At 37.6% G+C, this 15,804-nt stretch overlaps 1 protein-coding gene across 4 annotated transcripts in view; it reads right to left on the bottom strand.

Moving 5' to 3' along the window:
* The window catches only part of Cfap206 (cilia and flagella associated protein 206), a 40,850-nt gene extending 38,548 nt beyond the window's left edge, over positions 1-2,302 (bottom strand). Inside the window, exons 1-2 of one of the 4 annotated variants that reach the window (XM_076859937.2) lie at positions 2,239-2,302; positions 227-339 (exon numbers count right to left, since the gene is read on the bottom strand). In XM_076859937.2, the coding sequence (XP_076716052.1) occupies positions 227-334 (108 nt within the window). In that variant the 5' untranslated portion in view covers positions 335-339; positions 2,239-2,302. Of the gene's footprint in view, positions 1-226; positions 340-1,117; positions 1,145-2,238 lie in introns of those variants that run through there. The other 3 variants (XM_076859938.2, XM_076859939.2, XM_076859942.2) reach the window with 3 other exon arrangements.
* Between the last annotated feature and the right edge of the window lie 13,502 nt (positions 2,303-15,804).

Genomic DNA, 15,804 nt, shown 5'->3' on the forward strand with positions numbered 1-15,804 from the left:
GAGAAAGGAAAAATAAAAGTTTTTTAAAATCTGAACACATTAAAAAAAAATTTTTGACATGCTTTCCAGACATTTAAAAGTTATTTTTCACTAACGTGTCTGATGAGGTCAGTATGTTTTCAACCAAAAAACGTCTAGGAAAACTTCACAGAATTTTAAGGGAAAAATGGACACCACATTAAAAAATGCTAATAAAGAAATAATTTGCAACAACAGTCATTCTTACCATAAAAGCAACCAGAGTTTCAGAAACAATCTCTCCATGAGCTGCACATTCTTGTCCTATTTCTCGTATGATATTCTTTATAACACTTTCTGCTTGAGTGAGAGGCATTCTGGCTAAATAAAACAATGATTTGTTTTTTTAATAATTGCACTTATATATTAATTTTTCCCTTCAGGTTTCTCTACTATTTATAAGGAGTCATAATACTATTGTCAACTTGTTGCTATTTAATTATTAGCATCTAGGCCACTCCTGTTTATCTTTTTAAATGAAAGGCTTTAGAGGTTTAGCACTATTTGAAGGAAAAAAATGAAGAAACTCAACCCTCTGATCCCCTATGAAGGCAGCAGAGTACAGCCTAAAAAAGGAAATGCTTATAAATGCTATTCCAGCACATCCAGTAAATGATCTTTCAAATCTAAGGGAATTTTGGGAAAAACAATTTGTTCAGGTCATTGAAATTCTCTTTTCTGAACATCCAAGTTGGAATATTAACTCTATTAAAAAAATTAAAGGAAAAAAATTCAGTTATGTATCATAGAAAAAATGAATTCCTGGTTATTAATTTCACTTATTGGAACAATAGTCCACTTTACCATTTGAATATAGCCTTTGCTGCTCTGCCACTGCAACTTATTTTTAAAATGAACATGTTTCTTTCTCTTCCTCTCTCCCAGCTCTCCTCTAATCTCACCCTGTCCCTAATCTCAGGGGAAACAGGATTACCTTTCTTGCCAATTTTAGGAAGATTTATCTTTCCTTGAATACACACCCATCATAGGAAAGAAATAATCCAGACTTGGGAGAAGGTAGGAGATTTCAGAAATGACTATCTCCCAAATTAACAAGTGAATTAAACTCCAACAGAGTAGAATGTAGTCTTTGAATTACCTCTTTAAAAGCCCAGCATTCTGGCTGATGGGCAGAATCACTGGTTTCTCATTTGCTAGCAAAGCAATAAACTTATTTTTCCTTTTACTCAAAACTGTGTCCTTGGGCTGGGGTTGTAGCTCAGTGGTGAAGCAATCTCGCGTGAGTGACGCACTGGGTTTGATCCTCAGCACCACATAAAAACCAAACAAGGTATTGTGTCTATCTACAACTAAAAATAAATAAATACATATATGTATATACATATTATATATATATTTATATATAATATATATATATATATATATATATATATATATATATTTGTACCACTATTGTGTGGTATAATATATAATAAATATATATATATAAAATCAACAACAACCACCACAGCAACAACAACCCAACCGTGTCCTCATTATTGTATTGGCATCAGGGACAAGGACCAAGCTTTCGATGACATTCTAAACCAGGAAAGAGTGGTAGGTTTTAATCAAGCTTCCTCATTTTCCTGATTATCAGTTAGAGGAACTTAGCATGTAGAGAATAACAAAAGCTACTCTAGGTGAAGTTGACGCTCAGCATCAGCACGGGAAGGATAGGTAAGTGGCATTTGTAGTTCTGTCTAGGAACACAAGCTGGCCTGACTTTCAACGTGACCTGGCCATAACTGAGATCTGGGCACTTGCTTCACCCTTTGGGAGGCAGTTCCCTCACCTGGGGAAAAAATAAGGAAACTATTAGTCCCTCTAACGCAGTTATTGAGGACTAAATGAATTCATATATTTAGTAGCTAAAAATATGCATAGCATAAGGTAAGCTGTTAAAACAGTCGTTTTGAAATAAGAAGCCAAAGAACGTGGCCGCGCAAATTTGGCTTGGGTGTGAGACTGTGAAGGACGCCCCTCACAGGTTGGGTGTGAGATCTGCGCCTGGAAGGCTCAGGCGCCCCTGCAGCGCGGCTGAGAGGTCTGACCTGGGCGCCTCCGGCCGGAAGCGGCCCCCGTTCCCTCTCAGCGGCCGCGGGGTCCTCCAGCAGCCCCGGCTCTGCCCGCAGCACCACGCTCGCTCCTCACAGGGTGCCCCGGCAGTTCAGGGCGCGGAGCCCCGAGTGGCCTGACCTTGGCTGGAGCCGACCCTACCTCCAAGCTTTCGCTGAGGCCTTCGCGGCCGCAGGGCGATCTTCGCTACCGCCGCGTAACCTTGGAGATCTAACGCTGTGGGCGGGCCCCGAGTGTGGGCGGGGCCTGTGAGCGAGGCGCGCTCCTCTGGGAGGACCTTTCCCCAGAGAGGGCGGGAGAGTTAAAACCAAAGAAACCGGAGGACTGAAGTCTCAGACCGAGAAAGGCACGTTCGCTCTTGCCACACCTCAAAGGTTAAGATGTGGACACGAAGGTTTTAAACCAGAATATGAACTTGCTAGCGCGAGAACATAGAGGATGACTTAAAAGCGGAGGGATGTGGAGGGGTGAGGGAAGAGACTGGGATCCTTAATAGGCTTCTTATGAAAGTATCTAGTTTTAAAAAATAATGCAGTTTTATTTAATGCACTGTTACTGAAAGGGGGTCTATAACGGGGTGCTCCAAAATTCCCAAGGTATGAAACTGCACATTTAAACAAATTAAACTGCACATTTTAGAAGCACAGGATAAGGACCCTCTGTGTAGGAGTAGGGATAATGTCGTTTTCTCACTTAAAAATAATGTTCGTTATGCTCACCTTCAAATATGAAGGTGTGGAACAAGGTTGAACAGACTTTAATAACAGAGTCTCAAATAACAAAGTCTTATTTTTAAACAGTAATTTTCTCACATTGTGAACGCAATTCGCATAGTATACTTATGGGTGTTCGGAGATTACTAGGAAATAACACAAAACTCAAGAATACACAGGTCAATGTACAGTAAATTTTATTTATTTCTTCCTAGAAAACTTCCTGAAACGTGGATGAAGCCTATGGTAAATAGATGTTCAAGGTAGCAATTTTTATAATAGCACAACACTGGAAATCCAAACATCTGATATTTAAGGAATATTGATAAAATGAAATGTTAATCATTAAAAATAATATGAACAATAACCTTGTGTGTGTTTTGTATTTTTAAAATCCAAATGCAAAAATTATACATAATATAATCTCAACTATAGTCACATGCACATCATATATAAAAAGTTCAGAACTGGGGTTATAGCTCAGTGGTGAGCGCTTGCCTCACAAGCAATGGGTTCAATCCTCAGCACCACATTAAAAATAAATAAGTAAAACAAAGATATTGTGTCCATAAAAAAAAAGTTTATAAGTCAATTTATCCATATCACAGAAGTATTTGTATCTGAGGATGGAATTATGGGTAAATAAATTTTTATTTATTTTATGTATTTCTATATTTTCTATGAAGAGTATATACTGTCTTGTGATCTGTAAAATAAAATTTTAAAAATTAATGAGGAAAAATTCTGGCTAAGGGTTGTGGTTGTGGCTCAGTGGTAGAGCACCTATCTAGCACATGCGAGGCCCTGGGTTCAATCCTCAGCACCACATAAAAATAAATAAAATAAAGGTATTGTGTTCAACTACTTCTAAAAAATAAATTTAAAAAAAAACTCTGGCTATTTATAGAGATGGAATTCAATTAAGTATACAAATATACTTAATATGTAAAGTATATATTACTTATAAGTTAAAACATTAAATATTTTAAGATGGTAAGAATAATTTCATCATGTTAAGTATAATTTTAAAATAGTACAAACCCTGGCATAAATACTTCCTTATGTGTCTGATACTGCTAATTCCCTATTCAATATCATTTTCTTCTCCCTCCTTACTAACTCTGTACTGAGAATGATAGTATATTCACTGTCTCTCTCTCTCTCTCTCTCTCATCCCCCCCCCCTTGGTTGTAGATAGACACAATATCTTTATTTTTGTGTGGTGCTAAGGATTAAACCCAGTGACTCACGCTTGTGAGGCAAACGCTCTACCTTTGAGCTGCAATCCCAGCCCAATAGTACTCTCTTGAAAATAAAAAAAGATCTCTCAACCCCCTTTTCAGCAAGGTGTGGCCTGTAATTTGGTCCTGGCCAATGGAATCTGAATGTAATCACTGAATGAGGAATCTGGGGAAAGCCTTGTCATTTTATGTCTATATCCTTCCCTTTTCCTTCTGAAATGAGAATAATATTTTGACTAAAACTCCAGTATCCTTATTATGAATGTGAAGATGAGGATCACACCCTAAGGATAGTAGAACAAAAATTAAAAAGGAGTCTGAATTCTGGTGAAATCACAAGGAATCCAAATCAGCTTCATGTTTAGCTACTCCAGATTTCCTGTAATATCAGAGAAAGTAAACCTAATCTCATTAAGACTTAAGACAAACTCTATATGCAGTCAAACTGAATCTCTGCTATAACAGTTATGACTTTAGAAATATTGTTTAGTTTTTATATTCTCCCTAATTCTTTATTTCTCCCTGCAGCCACACCCTTGCCCCGGACTTAGGTGGACTTGTCCCTGCACCTTGACCTTTAGTTTAGCCACAGGACTTGCTTTGGCCAGTGAGATCTGATGGAGGTGATGATGTGCCAAATTCAGAGTCAATGTATTAGGACCACATAAGTCTAATACTAATAATTTCTCTCTTGAGCTTGTGTAATTGCCATGAGAACATACACTAACCAGCTCTTTGGTCCCAGGAGAAGAATGAGATGCATATGCACAGAATTGCCTGAACTAATTTGTTTGTTTGTCTTGGAGATTGAACCCAAAATTTCATGCATGCTAAGCAAGCTCATATATATACATTTTTTTAGAACTTTATGGTTATATATATGGTCTGTTAGGATTCATCCAACTGGAAATTGATTTCAGTTCATGATCCCTCCTTTTCCCTCACCATTTTCCCTCTTGTTCTCCCATTTGTCCTTCCTCTACTCCACTAAACTTCCTTTTGCTCATCTACTAATTTTTATTTGATTGGTTCTTTATGTTATTCTATTCTTCCATCATCCTTTTCTTTATTTTACTCTAGCTTCCGCATATGAGAAAAAACATTCAACCTTTGAGTTTCTGAATTTAGCTAATTTCACTTGGCATGATATTCTCCATTTCCATCCATTTACAGGCAAATGCCATAATCTCATTCTTTTTAATGGCTGATTAGAACTCCAATATATATATATATATATATATATATATATATATATATATATATATAAATAACATAATTTCTCAATCCATTCATCTATTGACAGGCATCTGCATTGATTCCGTAATTTAGCTATTGTGAATTGTGCTGCTATAAACATTGATGTGGCTGTGTTGCTGTAGTTTGCCACTTTTAGATCTTTTGGGAGAATTCCCAGGATTAGGATAGCTGGGTCATATGGAGTTTATATCCCTAGTTTTTTTGGGAATCTCCAAAATGGCTAAGCAAGTATTCTACCACTGAGCTACATCCTCAGCCCTGTATTGACCTTTCAGTGAAATAAAGAGATGCCTAACTGTGCCCAGTCCAGAACAGCCAAACTATAAATGTGTGAAAATAAATGAGTATTGTTTTAAACCACTGAGGTTTTGAGTGGCTTAGTATACTGTATTATTGTGGTAATAGTTCATTTGCAGACTTGTTAATGATCCAAATTTCTCATTTATAAAATACTTAATAGTATATAACTCAGAATTGTTGTGAGAATAAAAAAGTAATCCTCATAAAGCATTAGTAGTTCAGGTGTAGACAAAAAGATCAGGTACTCGAGGGATAATTTTGCCCCACCACTATGTAATGACTACCCAGCAGTCTTCATTGAATTCTTTAGTTTTCAGAAAGGACCGTCCACTGTTGCTGGTCAGAGTTTGCAAGACTCCCTGCCAGCTCTGGGAATTATCTAGCTTACAATTCCCTGGTCATTTTATAATTGGCTCTGTGACTTTCCAATGTATGCATGCACAGCCAAGTATTTAGGAAACACTCAGATTTATGAAGTTCCTTCAGTTTTTTGGTTTGGGGGGGTTTTGTTTTGTTTTTGCATAGCTTCACCAATGAGACCAGGGCAAAAGATAGGTATTGATTATCAAAGAGAAAGAAACAGGTAAATATCACTTCCCCATTAACTAGTTGCTAACAGCCTCTGGGGGAGCAGAAGGATCACACTTTCCAACACAAGCAATCACCCCCTGGATGGCTCTCTTTCTGCCTTTTGGTCACTTTTGGTCAGTTAGGCATGAGAAGAAAGGAAACCTAAAATTTATGAAGGGGCAAGAAACCCCCTTTCCCTCCGGCACCAGCTCTGCTGGGTCCCATCCTCTCTGGAGGAGTCTTTCTTCTTTCCTCTGTCTCTGTCTCTGTCTCTGTCTCTCCCTCTTCCTCTCCTGTTTCTTAAATAAAACTTACTTTTTGCTCTTGCCTTGGCATTTCTTGGTGTATACTCTTCAACGCTGGGGGAATGAGGACCTGACCTGATTTTCAAGACCTGTATCAGCTTCACCCCCTCAAAATTGCCTGAAAACTCCAGCCTCCTCTGCATCTGTGAATTCTGACCTCTGTTCCCTCAATTCATCCAGATCCCCAGATACTGGGTTTATCTTCCAGTGTCTGGGATCTGGAAACTGCCTCCTTACAGATAGTTGAGAAAATCATGGTGTTTAACTCATTTGTTTCCTCTTGATCAGGTATCATATCACTGTGCTGTCTGTTTTCCAGTGTCTGAAAACATTTGTTTTATATATTCTGGTTCAGTTTCTAGTTGTTCGTGGCAGGAATTTAAATCCAGTTCTTGTGTCCATCATGGCCAGAGTAGAATCTGTTGTTGTTGTTGTTTTTACAGATTCATATATTTCTATTTTATCAAAATGTAACAATTTAAATTAGTTGGGAAACTTGCTAACAGTCCTGACATTCACACATGTTCAGATCAAAATGACACATGACCATCGGATTGTCGGTCACTTCTGTCAACATAGACCATCACCATCTTTCTCAAAGAAGAGTCTGAGCCTATTACTGCCAGACATTCAATAACATGTAGCAAATGCATAAACTGAGGTCCTGATCACTGATGTAATGCCATTCAGAAGTCATGTTTTCATTTATTCCATCAATAACGAAGGATCTGATAGTTCTGAACTATGACAAATAATATTTCCATTTTCTTCACATTCCTATGCCTAGTTAAACTTTTATTTTTTTATTTTAGGTATACATGACAGTAGAATGTATTTGGACATATTATACATACATGAGGTATAACCCATTATAATTTTGGTCCCTTTCTTGCAGTTGAACATGATGTGAAGTTACACTGATCGTGTATTCACATATGAAAATAGGAAAGTATGTCCAATTCATTGTACTGTCTTTCCTATTCCTATCCCCCCTCTTCCCTTCATTTCCCTTTGTCTAGTCCAATAAACTTCTATACTTCCCCTCCCTACCTTCCCTTGTTATGGATTAGCATCCACATATCAAAGAGAACATTCAGCCTTTGATTTTGGGGGACTGGATTATTTTGCTTAGCATGATAGTCTCCAGTTCCATCCATTTACTGGCAAATGCCATAAATTCATTCCTCTTTATGGCTGAGTAATATTCCATTGTGTATATATACCACATTTTCTTTATCCATTCATCTGTTGAAGGGCCCCCTAGGTTGGCTCCAAAGCTTAGCTATTGTGAATTGAGCTGCTATAAATACTGACATGGCTGTGTCACTATAGTATGCTGATTTTAAGTTCTTTGAGTATATGCAGAGAGATGGGATAACTGTGTCAAAGCATGGTTCCATTCCAAGTTTTCGAAGGAATCTCCATACTGCTTTCCAGTGTGGTTGTAACAGTTTGCAGTCCCACTAGCAATGAATAAACCTTTTCCCCCACATCCCTACCGATTATTTGTATTCTTGAAAATTGCCATTCTGACTGGAGTGAAATGGAATCTCAGTGTAGTTTTAATGTGCATTTCTCTAATTGCTAGAGATATTGAACATGTTTTTGACCATTCATATTTCTTCCAAAAATAGAATCTTGAATAACCTCAAAGAGAAAATGATGGAAGATAGTCATGTAGGAGGATAGAAGAATGGGCTTATTCGAAAACTTCAGTAATTTTCAGTAGCTACTGGGAAGCAATGAACGCTCATCTGTGGGTTAGAATCATGAAGTTAAAAGCAATTTGCCCACTTAAGTGATTTTCTTCAGAAACTGTTCAGCAGTTCAGGAACAGCATGGGAAGAATAGTCTGCAACTGGGGTGTAGCCAGAGGTGCTATGATTGCATTTGACTCTGCATGGGTCCACATCAGCAATTTTCTAGTTCTTTAGAAATTGTAAAACCTAAGCTAAGGTGCCCGTCTACTAACATATATAAATAACATTAGGAAGAATACTTTAGAGTTTACAAAACGATTTCACAGATAGATAATAACTCATCTGTTCCTTAAAATGTCCTCAAAAGGAAATGAGCTGTGTTTTCCTTTTATAGATACAGAAATCAAGATTCAGAGGCTATGAGAGACTAGCCTAAGATGACAAAACTGCCAAGTCACAGAGCTCTCTTGCTCTTATTGCTCTAATAGGAGTTAAAATTTGAGAAGAACTCTTCTAGGCTTGTGAGAAAAGTTTTAGACTTTTTCCCTAGGGGGGAAAAAATACACAAACCTCCTGATTTTGCATATAATTGCAGAAAATTCAGATTTCATGAAGCTCACACATCAGTAGAATTCTTGGCTTAAAAAATCTTCATCTTTGGCCTGGGGTAGAGTGTTTGCACAGCATGTACAGAGCCCTGGGTTTGATCCTCAGCATGGAAGAAGAAAAAAAAAAACCTAAAGTCTCATCTTTAAACTGTCCCTGTACAGGTTAAAATATATATGTTTATATGTAAGTATATAATTTATATGTAACTATATGAACAATTATATAATTGTTCACTTTATAATTATTTATTCCACAATGCATATGTTACACCGACTTTTTAAAATGTATGTTATATTTCATAATTAAAAATTAAAGTCACAATTAAGCAGAACTTCTCTACTTTTAATTATGCTTTTTGGCTATCAACCATTAAAACAGAGCCATATTTTCAACAAAAATCCTCCAAAGTTAAAAAAATACAGATATTGTGCTTTTTACTCTGCTGTGCTGTTGTTGTTCATTATTATCCATTTAGCTCTACTTCTTCTTTTCTTCTTCTTTTTTTTTAACATTGCCACTGTTAACCTATGTAAAATACATAGAGTTTCAATTTGAAACTGTGAAAATCAGAGTACTGTAATTAGCTGGGTTTTTTTTCTCCTTTTCCAATTTAACTTTTCTTTTCCATAAAGAGGCTGAATAATGGAGAGGGAAGCTGAGTTTTCAGGGCAATGATGAGAAAGAAATTGTGGAACAAGCAAGACAGTGCAAGTCACCCTTATTCTAGCTTCTCCTGGGATAAGCAGGAGCTATTTTTGTCTGCTTTTCCACATCCTTTCAGGCAAGAGGCTCTCAAGAGCATTTCTTAATCATCTCCCTTACACATATTCCTTTTTAGAAGTTACTTAAATGGCCACAAGTATGGAAAAGAAAAATAAAGCACACAGTTGAGTTTTCTGATACTAAAATAGCATAGCCTCTAAGGTCATTTATCAGGTCCTTAGAAATGTACTTTCCTGTGTGAGATTCATCCATCTTTAAGGGTAAGAGGAAGAATGAGTAAGAGCATGAATTTCTTACTTCCCTTGTCTTCCTCCATCACTCCAGTCCGTCAGTGAGGAAACTGAAGAACTTAGCATCAATTTTCATAGCCAAAATCAGGAGAGGAAAATGGGATTTTACAAGCATGTAAGTTACTACTCTTTCACATATTACAAAAGAAACCAAAATTACAAGAAAACAAAATGAAAAAGAAATGAATCAATGAATTCTGGCATATTCATACTCAAGCCTCTTTTAAAAGGTGGGTATTGAACCCTGCCTGACGCCAAGACCACCAACTCCAATTTTAAATCAAATTAAATCAAGCTTGTATTTGTGTACACAAAAGCTGGCAAATGACTGTCTCACCTGAAATCCCAGCCAGAGAACAGCACCCCAGCTCTCCAGGAACAAGGTTTTAGAGTGTCTTGAGAACTTAGAGATAATAGGATTTTGATAAGCATAATACAAAGGCAGATAGTAGGTTAACGATCTACATGGCATGATATTTCAAGGTAGGGAGTAAATTCAGATCCCAACATCAGAATTTATGGGGTGCTGCTGAGGTTTCAGAGAGGGTTGTTATGTGGTCAGGAGAAGCCAGGCATGGGTGAGTTCAAGGCATTCGCAGGAATCCCAAACAAGTTTAGAAATCACAGTAATTTATAGTAAAACAGAAATTAACTTTTCACGACTTTGTGACAAGATGGCTCCCAATCTTAAGATGGAATTAGGCTGGGTTCATCAGTGAGAACCCTTATTTCTTAGAATTATAAATCAGGCACAGTTTCACACACATGGTCTTAATCAGGAAGACAGGATCTGAAGCATAAAAACCTTTCTATTACAGCATCGGAGGCAGAGATTCTCAACTCTAGAGACCCAAGGGAAAACATACTGGCAACACATGGGGGCCTGTGATGAATTCTGATTTGCCTTGTTATTTATTTATACACATGAAAGTATTACTGTGCTGTTATTGTTGAGGTGTCCAGTTGGGGTACAAGTTCTTGGTGTCCCAAAGAATTGAGCAAGACACACAGAAGTACAGATGTATTGAAAGTAGCATTCCATTCATTATGTAGAAAGGAATATACCTAGCAAGAGAGGGAGGCTCAGACCCCAATGTCTGGAAGTTAGAGTCTTATATGCTGAACTGTGAGGTGTTCTCTTTCCTGTATGGACCTGATTGAAGGCCTTACCCCATTTGCTCCCATTGGTTGCTTTATGATTAGAATATGGTCTACTTTCTCCCTATTGGTTAGTTCAGAAAACCTAATTAGAATACTGCCTACTTTACAATGGGGGGGGGCATGGGAGGAATGGAGGAACTTTAGATTGGACAAAGGGGAAGGAGGGGAAGGGATAACAGGATTGGACAAAGGGGAAAGGAGGGGGCATGGGGGTAGGAAAGATGGTGGAATGAGGTAGACACGTTACCAAACAAGTACATGTTTGAAGACACGAATTGTGTGAAAAACTGTGTACAACCAGTGACTTGAAAAATTGTGCTCTAAATGTGTAATATGAAATGAATTGCATTCTGCTGTCATATATAACAAATCAGAATAAATAAATAATTTAATTTTAAAAAAAGAATACTGCCTAATTTACCCCAGTGGTCATTTTAAAATATGGAACTTATGGTGAGAGTTGTCACGGTAATAAGTCCTCAGTGGCAGGAGTTGTCATATAATGTAACAATCTTTTATAAAGTAACAATCTTTTCTCACCTGGATTACTGCAAAAGCAGCTAATTGAGCTTCCTTTCTTTGGTCTTACACTCCTTCCTCCAGTCTCAGGGGAGTAGACCTATATTAAAATGGCCTTTTAAAAAATATATGTCTGATTATGTCATTCTCCTGTTTGAAATCTTTTGAAGGCTTCTGAATGGGCATTGTGTAAATCCAGACTCCTAGGGAAGCCATACCAGGCCCTTCATGGTTAGACCTCAGCTCCTCCACCTGAACTCAGTTCTCACAACTACTTCCCTTTCCCACCAAACCATACTCTTTCCATTCTCTGACCATGTTGAATTCACGAGTTGTTTCAAAATGTCCAGTTCTCCCTGACCCAAGACCTTCGCATAGAGTTTACTCTATCTGAATGACCTCTTTTCTCTTCCTGGTCAGTCTCTCCATGTCCTCAGAAACCATCTCTTCTATGAAAGTTTGTCTGACCCACCAATTATGATTTAGGATTCTGAACTGTCACTTCTACCTACTTTCAAATACTTTTTACCATACTAAAAGGAATATTCCATACCAATCAAGCAGTCACTCCCCATTCCACTTCTCCTACTGTGCATTTATCCCTGGAAAAGCTCAGTACTTTATGGAAGTCTGTCTTTTGTCTATCTCCCACAATAGACCTAGCTCCTTGAGGGCAGGGAATATCTTGTTGAGTCCCCAGCACCTACAAACAGAAACTGGGATGTCGTAGTTGGCAGAATATTTGGGTTAGGAGGTAAGTATAGAAGAAGGTGGGTGAAAAAAAACAGGAGAAATTTTAGATCTCTTTAAATGAATGTCTTTACCAAAGGTTTGAATGATTTCAGAAAGAAAATATAATTTTGGAGAAAAACAGAAGTATTTGAAGTACAGGGCTTCAGAAGAAGGGCTTCTTGTGAGACTCCCGCTGTGGTATTCCTGCCTTGGGATCCCCATGAACCCTGAAACATCCTTTATGCATTTCTCAGGAGGAGAGATTGCTCTTGGCCTCCTCTTCCTCTCATGCTTCAAACTAGAGTCAGCAAGTTTGCCGTGGTGCTTGAGTTAGCTGAGCTAACTGGCCCAGAGCATTAAGTTTCTTGGGAAAGCAGGTATTGAAGGTGGGGATGAGGCCCCAATTTGAATTATGTCTTTGTAAATCTTCCCATCCTAGGGGGCACTATTGCATGGCTCTCAAGGGCAAACTTCAATTTGTTATTGTTTTTTAAAGTTTTTAATTGTGGGCTGGGGATGTGGCTCAAGCGGTAGCGCACTTGCCTGGCATGCGTGCGGCCCAGGTTTGATCCTCAGCACCACATACAAACAAAGATGTTGTGTCCACCTAAAACTAGAAAATAAATATTAAAAAATTCTCTCTCTCTTTAAAAAAAATTTAATTGTTCTTTTTAGATATACATGACAGTAGAGGGTGTATTTTGACATATTACACATACATGGCGAATAAGTTCCCATTCTTGTGGATATATATGATGCGGAGTTACATTCTACAGTCTTTCCTAACCCCATCTCCCTCCCTTCCCTTCATTCTCCTTTGTCTAAACCAGTGAACTTCTAGTCCCCCCTCCCGCTTATTGTGTGTTAACATCCACATTATCAGAGAGAACATTCAGCCTTTGATTTGGGGGGATTGGCTTATTTCACTTACCATGATAGACTTCAGTTGCATCCACTTACCAGAAATGCCATAATTTTATTATTCTTTTTGGCTGAGTAATATTCCATTGTGAATATATACCACATTTTCTTTATCTATTCATCTGTTGAAGGGCACCTGGGTTGGTTCCACAGCTTAGCTATTGTGAATTGAGCTGCTATAAACTTTGATGTGGCTGCATCACTGTAGTGTGCAATTTTAAGTCCTTTGGGTATATGCCAAGGACTGGGGCAATTTCAGTTTGGAATAGTCTAAACTTTTATTAGATAAAGAATATTTTCTCAATTATCAAGGAATCTGCCTTGCTTTATAGTGCATAAGTCCTCAATTTTGTGAGAAGAAAATTTTTTGATCTCCTTCCAGCTTTGCTAATATTCTAAAAGAGCTGCATTCCACTTTTGGCAGTTGTTTTCCTATAACTGAATAAACTCTGGGGATTCTATCAGATTATTTCAATTCAGTTGTCTCTCAGTTGGGAAGGGCTGGGTTGCAAGCAGGAAGATAGTAACATATCATCTGAATGACTCCTCTACACTTCAAGCTCATTATTATTAACACTAATCTCTCCAAACCTGTCCTGTTCTCTGCATTCTTTATTATGATGAATTGGCACTGATTTTACAGTATGCCCAAACCTGTCTATGGTAATCCCACCACTCTCTTTATTGCACCCTTCACACTCAGACATGTCATAAGCCTGCACTTTCTACCTTCTTAACATGTCTCCTATCCCTTCCCTTCCATAATTGCATGCCCTAACTCAGGCCTGTTACTAGAATGTCCTAAGTGTATTTGCTTCGACTTTATTATTACAGTGCTAGGGGCTGCAGTCAGGGGCTTGTGTGTGTTAGGCCAATGCAGAGCTACATCCCCAGCTCCTGCCTTGTCTAATATGGTAGCTGCTAACCAATGAAGCTATTTAAATTTAGTTAAAATTAAATGAAATTAAAAGTTCAGTTCTTCAGTTACAGTAGCCACATATAGCTAGTGACTACTGTTTTGGACAGGAAGATAGAGACCATTTTCATCATTACAGAAAGTTCTGTCAGATATTTCTCATCCCTGCTGCACTTGAACTCAAACTTTCAGGGGACTCCTTCCTTCAAGCGTTCTTCATTTTGACTGAAGTGACTTCCTTTAATTTGATACTTGTCTAGTCCAACTGTGCCCTTCAAAACACAGTTCAAATGTTCTATCCAGTTAATTCTTTCCCATCCATACATCTCTCCTATGTACAATTGGTCACTTCCTCATTTGAGCTTCCATTGCCCTCCTGCACACTTCTACTAGAGCGTCCCTAACACTCCATGTCACCTCTTGGTAGTCACATCTTTTTCCTTTTACTACAGGGTGAGCTTTGGATGGGGGCAGGGCCCCAATCTTATTCATCTTTGTATCCACCCCTCCTAGAAGAATGCCTGGCATACACAATATACTACTGACTATTTTGTGGAATGAGTAAATAGTGCAAAGAGATATTCAAAGATCAAGATTCTATCAGACTTCAGAAACTCAGAACACCCATTTTAAATTTCCTGCTGACAGCTAAAAACCTTGAAAAGGAAATGTTTTCAGACAAATCATCAAAATACTGTATATCTTTTAAATTACAGTCTTATGCTAGATTTGTGTTCCACTTAAAATTAATACACGAGAGCCTTGACAATTGAGAGGATAATTGAGGTGGTTTGACAGGTTAGTGAGTTAAGGCTTGACAGCACACAGAAACAATTCTGGCTTTAGCAATTATTAGGTACACACTGTATAAAAAGCATGAGAATTTGACTAGTCAATCAAGTATCTATTAAGCATCTAGGCTTAAAAATCACTTATTGGGACATTTTCCATTATAAAAGCAACACATGCTTTTTAAGGAAAAAACTTACCACCTGCAGTTTCATTAAAAGATGAACATTGTTAACATGTTTGGGTGCTTAAACATTTTGTGTTGATTCATGTTTGTTTTATCTTCCTGTCAGACCTTGAACTATTCTTTCTCTCAAGGTTACAACAGACATTTTCACATCTGATTAGGAACTATTTTTAAAAACTACATAATATGCATTGAGTGGTAGTGTCATAATTTACTGAAGTATTCCCGTTGTTGATTATTTCCCATGTTTTCAACATTATAAACAACACTAGAACAGATGCCTTTCAGAATACAATATTTTTGTATTGCATGTAACTTCTTCAGGGAAGATTTCCAGATGTGAACTTTCTGAGCATTTTTAAAATCTGCTTCATTTTACTGCTTTTTTTCCTAGTACCTAGAACAGTGCCCAGCACATGGGAGGCATTAATATTTATAGAACATATTAGAAGTAAAAGACATTAGAAACTCTTTAAAATCAGAGAAATTTCTAAGACAAGAAGATATGAAGAGCCAATTTGGGAAGAGACTTACTTGGATAGAAGGTAGGAAATTCATGATGAGAATAAAACCTGAAAGAAATAGAGAAGGCAGTGTGGAGGGACTCGGAAAAGCAAAAAACAGAATATGAACTGAAAAATCTGGTCATTTCATGTTAATCACAGTGTAACAATGTTTCAAAACATTTAAACTTAATAGACATTTAAATTTGATTTATCAAACTTTACTTTATGATTAGTACATTTTGTATCCTTCAAAGAAACCTTTGCCTAC

Source organism: Callospermophilus lateralis, chromosome 6 (assembly GCF_048772815.1).
Source record: "Callospermophilus lateralis isolate mCalLat2 chromosome 6, mCalLat2.hap1, whole genome shotgun sequence".
In the NCBI taxonomy this organism is placed as follows: domain Eukaryota; kingdom Metazoa; phylum Chordata; class Mammalia; order Rodentia; family Sciuridae; genus Callospermophilus; species Callospermophilus lateralis.